The sequence below is a fragment of the Austrofundulus limnaeus genome, unplaced genomic scaffold, assembly GCF_001266775.1.
Source record: "Austrofundulus limnaeus strain Quisiro unplaced genomic scaffold, Austrofundulus_limnaeus-1.0 Scaffold32, whole genome shotgun sequence".
Lineage (NCBI taxonomy): Eukaryota > Metazoa > Chordata > Actinopteri > Cyprinodontiformes > Rivulidae > Austrofundulus > Austrofundulus limnaeus.
In genome coordinates, this window is record NW_013952434.1 from 1,005,188 (window position 1) to 1,013,274 (window position 8,087).

The window sequence follows — 8,087 nt, forward strand, 5'->3', positions numbered from 1 at the left end:
GAAAAAACATGAAAAGAAAAAACAATAAAGGTTTGACTCCATCTTGAACAAAAATCATACGTTATATTGTTTCATATTTCTGTAACAAATTTCTGTAATTTTCATTACTTGACTCAAAGTGAAGCAGGAAGTGACATCAAAGGGGAACTCTTCAAGAAAGAAACTCGTTGATCTTTGTTAATTGTCACTACTTTGATTCTTCATCTTTCTGATGACAAAAAAATAAAATAAAAAAACATCAGATTCTTCTCTGCAGTCTGTTGTTAGCCCTTACAGCAACACTCTGTTCACATGCAGATATTCCCCTTTGACATCACTTCCTGTTACTTCACATGCAAACAACTCGATAAATGTTCCTCTCAGCAACATGAGATTTGTTTTCCAATATTTTATCAGTGTTGTCTTTCTGAAAATGCATTAATTTTTGTTACAAAAAATTAACATCACAGGCACTTTAAGAATGTGTTAGGAATACTCCACACCAAACTGAGTTTTCTCAGGCTGAGGCTGTGGCAGCCATCTTGGACCAGGTATTCTAAAAGTTTAATCAGTTTTAATTATGCATTTAAGGATGGCTTTCAGAGTTTTATAAAATTCGGTCCAATAGATATGAAATATTTTGCAAACAGAAGCAGACAGTTATATAAGCAATCATCCTCTGGTATGAAAGGCAGAAGATACCAAAGTGTTTCTTTTGAGTGTTAACTGTTTTGATTTTCTTGCCTATTTTAAGATTTTAGATCCTCAATAGTTATTAAACCTCTTTAGGCAAAAGTGTTGTTTAATAATGTTTTGAATGTTTTTTAGGGGATTCAAATGTTTACACTGCAGTTGGAGCACATCAGCTCTGGGGTTTGTGYGCTTTTTAATATTGTATTGCTGAAATAAGTAAGGTCTTCACTGAGAAATATATACTGCATAAATAATAAACCAGGATAAGATTYGCTCCAAGTGCAGACATCGACCTTTAAAACCTCGGTAGCCAAGTAACTACATTTGTAAGAACATGAACTTTTTCCTACTTTATATCAGGTCATCTAAGGTTTTTAAATAAGGACTATGTGTCGACTCAATGTATTATTTATTTAATGAGTTTCAACTCTGTAAAGATTGACTTTAAAGCATTTTTTAACCATAATGAGCGCTTTGTTCTTTATATTTTTAGTGTTCAAACCCTTTTTAAAATGTGCTTAAAGCTCATTAAAAAGCAGCACTCAGTACTCTAAAGTGTTGCAGATATTCGAGAGCAGCTTTTCCACAAAACAATATCATGAAGGAACGTGCAGCTGTTGTTAAATAAGCCAAATGGGAGTCACAGTTTGTTGAATTATTTAGCTACTTAAAAAAAATCGAATCATCATATAAAGCAGACAGAGGCCGTTTTACACTAAAATGTTGCACTAAACTGGCACAAAAAAAAGAGGCCCATCAGCTTCTAGCCCCATAACTTACCAACAGGACAGAGATGTGCAACAAAGGCTCATCAGTCCTGCTTTGAATGGGYGGGGTGTGAAAGGAGCTATAAACTACGAGGGCTCGGCTACTCGACACTAATACGTGATTTGGCTCTAGCACACRGTCTAGACTAAAAGAAAATCTGTTGCCTCCTGCTCTTTACCGATGACGAGGAAATCAGCAAAAACCACGGCCAGCAGTCCACCAATCAGAACAGCTGAAGGGAGAGACAGAGAGCCAGTCAGTTCAGGCGAGTTGGCTGCTCCCCCCCTCCTCAGCAGCTCTTCGGGCTGAGAAGAAGGGGCTACACTTGAAAAGGAAATTGGATTTGCCCCGAAAGGGAAAAGGGTGAGAAAAAGAGGAGGAGGGGGAAGTTAGAGTTGGAGGATTGCTTGTTCTCAACGGGTCAAACGGGGCTAAGCAGCTCGGTAATCAACCTGCACTATGTGAACGTAGGACCCCCAGAAAAAAAAAAAACAAGGAAACAAAAACAGGAGGCAACAAGGGGGCAGAGTTCTGCTGAGTGGTTTTTAGAAGGATGAGAGGAAACAAAAACACTTTCCCTCACCTATTAAGACCTCTTTTCTCTCCAGGATGTTTTTCTGCGGCAGCTGAGCAGCAGAACTTCCTCCGTCCACCGTGTTGCCGAGCAAATCGGGGTCGACCGGCATCACGCCCTGGACCACACCGTTGCGCCGATCATCTCGGATCTCGAAATCTCCGCTCGGTCCTGCGGGGCCCACGTCATTGGTGTTCTCCTAAAAAAAGAAAAAAAAGAAAGAAAGAAGAAGTAAGTCTTACAGAAAATTTTATGTTCAGTGTGATTTAATTTGTTCCAAAGAGCTGGACGTGCCAACACACGTTTGGYTTCGAAACAATACAGCCTCTGTACGTCGAGGCCGGTGGAAGAGCGGCTTAACGTCACAGGAATATACACACTTCATAAAAACTGGCAGCTTAATTACAGTGAGGAGAAACGAGTCAACTTGTAATGAAATCCTGTTTTAATGGAGTGCAGATGCAAATAAACAAGACCAATCAGGGAAAAACCACAGCGGTCTAAATAAATAAAACATCAGAATTAAAATGACAATCAGAAGGGAAAAGTTGCTGAGACTCATCTGTGCTGGTACAGAAATAATAAAAGCTGCTTTAACGTCATGACTCGCCCTCTAACRCCAGTTTATGTCGTATTTGGGGAAAGATGACGGCTTCAGTTTAGATGAGATTTAAGGGGAGGAGGTTATTATCCTCCTTATGATTGTCAAACCCACTGAGGTGATCATAGGAATAAATACTGGCTGCGTAGCTAAAACCTGATACAAAGCATTCATCTTCTGATGCCACAGGTTCATTTATCACCATAATCCTGAGCGCTGCACTTTGTTTCCTGTCAGTCCCACAAACACGTCGCGCTTCTGTGGGAAATCCTCAAAGTGGGAAAGACAAACTCTGCCTTTGTTTCTTAAAATCTAGGTAAAAAATCTGAACACTGTAGAGATTATTAGGATTAAAAAATAGTAATAAATATGTTACTTATTAAATGATGAACGTAATCAATTTGAATTAAAATAGGCAAACTGTTTTGTATGAGAAAGTCTGAAAGAAATAAATGAGAAGTATTACATAATCGCTGGCTTTTGGTGAAAAACTAAAAGAATAAAACAGAAATTTGTCCATTAACTCCCCTATAATAGCTGTTTTTTTAATGTCATTAAGCAAAAACTCAAAGAGTGGCATCTAACTAGYGGTAAGTGTTAAAATAAATCAGTGTCTGTATTTTTTAAGAACTAGTTACTTGTTAAACTCCTTCAAATAAAAACTTTTCTATCACTGGTTAAATTTACAAACATACTTGGTTAGATTTCAGACCAAAAAACATCATTTGAGMTGATAAAACCCTTTAAAAATGCTGATACAGAATAAACAGAATGATCTTTTTGGCCAAATAATGGATGCAACCATGCTGGTCTTGACCAAAGTGATTCGTTTAATAAACGAGCTGATAGCTTTTAAAGGGAAAAATTGTTGCAGTTTGTGTCTACTTTTCATTTTATTCCTGACGCTGTTGTCCGTCACCCACAGAGGATCTGTTTCAGAGTGTTTATATTTTCAAATGCACTGCACTGTGTCAAACCAACCAAACYCTGTGAACATCCTGTTCACCCCCTCGCCTGTGGTGGCGCTGCACCGACAACCACTGAAGGAAACGACGTGAAAATATCTGAAGCCACTGAGCGCAACTTCCTTCTTCATGATAATTAAACAAAAATGGGGTGATGTCAGACTTTAATGGTTGTAAGATTCCCTTTTTKTCTTTTGCAAATGTGCCAAACAAACACTCTTTGGTTGTATTTACCAAGAATGCCCTGTGCTGTAGTCCACTTCCTACTTTTGAAGCGGTCCCTGGTCTATTTTCACGTATGCAATCGAACGGCACCTGAGTTCACTTCGAGCTGAGACCAGGATTGTAGGTGGACCAGAGTTTGATTGCACATTCACACCTCCCCAAACAAACCAGACTTTCTATCTAACTAGAGTTTGATTAAAGTGGACTAACCAGGGCTTAGGTAGTCTTTTCAGCTTTCCTAAAGCTAGCTGACCAACACATCACATCAGTTTGTTTATGTCAACAGTGAAAAGCCAATAAATTGGCGATTTTAACCATAYAACCCTGATTTTCATTTCTAACTTTCCCGTTCAGCCGACTCACCAAACCACTGAGCTCTCATCACACTAACAGGCTCCAATTAAAAGACAGGAGCAGTGAAGCAAAACCCAAAGGCTTTAAAACATGAGATCGAGGCAGGAATATACGGGGATAGCTTCATGTTTCTCTCTGGAGATGCCATGAAAACCCAACTTCTGTGGCTGAATACAGGTTTAGACTCAGCTTGGTGGATTACACCCTGATGAGGGGAAAAACACGTAATTTAAATAATCATCTGTATTTTTTATTTCGGTGATTCCACGAAGGCTCTCTGTTCATTTCTCTGCCCTTGTTTGTTGATCAGTTTGGTCGATTTTCCAATCAAACATGAACGAATGATTTACAGGGTCTCACCTGCGTCGTTGAGGGCGGCTGTGGGCGTGTCGTTCGTGTCGTCGGCACCGCCTGAGTGGCTGCTGTTATGGGGACCCTGGGCCTAAAGGCGATCCTGGTTCTGATGGTGGTCGATGCTGTGGTGGTGGTGGGTGAGGCCGTGGTGGGCTCAGGTGTGGTCTCTGCTGTCGTGGACGTATCTCCTGTTGCGGTGGTTTCGGAGTAAAAGGAGGTGGACTCTGGYGGCAGGTACATGTCCTCCTCCTCCTCCTCCTCTGTGGTGCTCAGGTCATCGAATCCGGCAGAGACTCCTGGGCTTTCGGCGGTGCTGGCAGCCTGGTTGGTGGTCACCGCGGGGAAGACGGCAGGCGAGCGAGGGGCGGCGGTGGTCTGAGCAGCCCGGAGACGCTCCAGCTCCCTCTGCCTTTCCCGTTCCTTCTCCCGTTCTCTCTCCCGCTCCCTCTCACGTTCTCGTTCTCGCTCCCGCTCCCGTTCCCGCTCCAGCTCGCGGACCCTCTCCCGCTCCCTCTCTCTCTCCATCTCCCTCTGCTTCTCCCTCTCCAGCTCCAGCTCCTTCTCTCGCTGGATCTCCAGCTCCTTCTCGAAGAAGGCTCCGCTCTCCCCGTCGGCCTCGGTGGGCAGCGGGGTGGTGGCGGGGTCCTCGGGGCTCGGACTGGGGCTGGGCTCGGCCGCGGGCGGGGCCGAGGGGGCGGGGCTCGTTGCCTGCGTGGTCGAGAGGAGGAGAGTCTCCTCTGTGGTGAAAGCCACGCGCACGGACGTCGGCCTGATGCTGATGTCAGGAACTGGAAGAGCTGAGAAGAAAAAGAATCAGACAGTTACACTCTGGAAGTTTACACAAAGACTCTTCTGCAGGAACAAATGTTCGGAGAGGATAAAACTAAAAAATGTTGGATTTAAAATCTTGTCTGGTCAGRGGGATGGAATGGGGGACTGGGCTTGAGAAAATCCAGTTTAGACAAAGACAAATGTCCAGCTTAATGCATTAAAGTAGACATATCATGCTTTTAAATCCTTCTTTATCACATTAAAGTGGAACTGCAATGTTTTGGTCTGAATTCCTCCTTATTGTAACTCCACAAGCCCCTCTTTTCTCAGGTATGTCTCAGATCAACTTGTTTTGACGCTGTCTTATTAAATCCAAACTGCTTCATACCCTGCTCCTTCCACCCCGTTCAGATATATATATTTTTTGATAGCAGAGATACAATAATCTATTGGCAACAAGGGAAGAGCCTTATATATTGGAGCCAGAGTCTGAGCCAGAGGAGAATGAAGACGACGAACCTGCAGAACCACAGATTTGTGAAATTGGTAAGTTGGACGTCTATGACCTTGTTTATCAGCTTCACAGCAAMTACTGTGACGTTATTGTTCWAAGAACGCAATMGAAAATAGAGAAAACTGAACAAAAAGGAAACATATGGCCAAAAACAGAATATAAAAGATATCTTCGCAGCACCTGGAGAAACTAAGTTCTACTTTTCTGCACTCCTAGAGATTTTTATTGGATAAGGTGCTACTTAAAAAACTTGAGCATTTTCATCTTGATTGGACAAACCAGCACTCAAACCTGTATTTTTCTTTCTTTTCTTGGACCATAAACACATCATGACCAAGCATAGTTAAAAAAACATTCTATATGTTGGTGTATAATGTTTTTAGAGAAAAACTGGAAACAGTAGGTCCAACTTGTGAGRCTGAATGAAAAAAATTTCCCTTGTTGACATATTTTAATTAATTTGTTAATAAAAAGTTTCTGCGCTGCTATATAGTCGTAAAMCCCTCTATCAAACTAGAATGGATTAAGAGACGGCCTCAAAACAAGTTGATCTGAGAGACATCTCAGAAAAGGGGTGAAAGAGGGGTTTGTGGAGTTACAATAAGGAGGAATTCAGACCGAAGCATTGCTTTATATAGACACCAACTGAATGATTTAATGTCAAAAGGAAGGATTTAAAAGCAGGATGTGTCTCCTTTAAGAAACAGGTTCCTCAACAACATTTAGTTTAAGACATGTTTTATCTGCAAATAGATCTAAGTTTTATTTTGAAAGTCAAGTTTTATCCCCAACTTTCTGAGACGGCTTCTTTTAAACGTCACTACAGTGGATTCATCGACTAACAGTTGGCCGTATTTGTCTTGTCACATTACTTAGACCTAAATGATGACTTAGCTGAAACTGAGTTGTAATTTATATCCCATTTGGCTGTCTGACAAGAAGAAGTGAACAAAATGTCAATTAGAGCAAAGACTGTTAGGGGTTGGGTTAAGATGTCAGAGCGGATCTTTTACAAATAACTACAAGAAGCTGGTTGCTCTTTTTTCTCCTAACAAGGTGTTTGTGAGATTATTTTTCTTTCATTTTGTTTTTTCAGCATCTTTAGGAAGCCCACTTGTGATGCATAGATTTTCTTTAAGTCCATATTGAAGAGAAGGGAGGAGACGAACAGCTCTGGGTCTGACAATAACGTCACACCGCCTTTCATCGTGTTATAGCTGAGAAGCTACTTGTGCTGAAAGAGAAGCAAATTGAATTTGTAGATCCAAAGACACGAGGAGAAGCAGAGGATATGGAGAATATAGACTCCTACGATGCAGCTTACTGTATGTTTAAAGCAACAGACGCCACAAAGTGCCTCTGCCGAAGCACATGTAACACACATCTGTTGACAAAAAAACGAAGCTATTCTTTGGAAAGGTTTGCCTCTACATCACGGCTTCAGATGGAGCGATTTACCAGGCTGCTGTTTAGACCGCAGGGGGTGCCTCTGCTGCACTCTCCTGTGCTGAATCCTAATTTATTTGATGCTGGAGCGGAGGGGCAGCCCCCGACGAAGTGGAGCCTGATAAGAGCGAGCCGCCGRACAAGCTTTGGGGTGCCAGATCAGAAAATCAGACTGAATTACACAGACGTGGTTTACGTTAAGTAGGTAATTCCTCGACACACAAACTCCCGAGGAAGACTGGCAGATCGTTGGACCCAACTGCTCGTGTGATCGTCTAATCTGTGTGGACTGTAATCTGATTAGAGGAAAGACGATCTCGGGGAATCGAGCCATGGGTTAGTGTTTGTTTATGAGGGCGTCTGAGGTGTTGTTTGGCTAACRAGCCAAACGGCAGTTTGATGTGTGTGCGGGTGTGTATGGCCTCAAAGACAGGAAGCAGAGGGAGGGGAGGGGTGGAGGCTTCGGGGTCAGCAGATTGAAACCAAGCAACTGTCGAGGCTTGAAAGAGCCAGGGCGTGAGTGCGTAACCTCACGCGCGTGCACAATACGAAAACAGCRCGCGCACTCACCGCCAGAGCCGGAGCCCGAGTAGAGGTCCTCGTCATCGTAAAAGTCGTCCGTCGTCGAGCCCTCGTCATCGATGGGTGGAGACCACGTCTGTCCCTGCTGCAGGACACAAGAGGGAGGAGGTGCAAATGACAAAAGATTAGAGTTATTCATCACGAGCGGCTGAGCTGCTCATCACTTTATTCAAAAGAGAAACCACTTTGGCAGATTACATCTACACACACACACACACACACACACACACACACACACACACACACACACACACACACACA

At 42.7% G+C, this 8,087-nt stretch overlaps 1 protein-coding gene across 1 annotated transcript in view; it reads right to left on the minus strand.

Annotated features, from left to right (window-relative positions):
• sdc3 (syndecan 3) overlaps nucleotides 1–8,087 on the minus strand; it is a gene marked incomplete at its 5' end in the record, with an annotated part of 48,781 nt that overhangs the window by 2,176 nt on the left and 38,518 nt on the right. Inside the window, 3 exon segments of the mRNA XM_014005690.1 lie at nucleotides 2,024–2,213; nucleotides 4,520–5,310; nucleotides 7,815–7,911. Of these exon segments, the coding sequence (XP_013861144.1) occupies nucleotides 2,024–2,213; nucleotides 4,520–5,310; nucleotides 7,815–7,911 (1,078 nt within the window).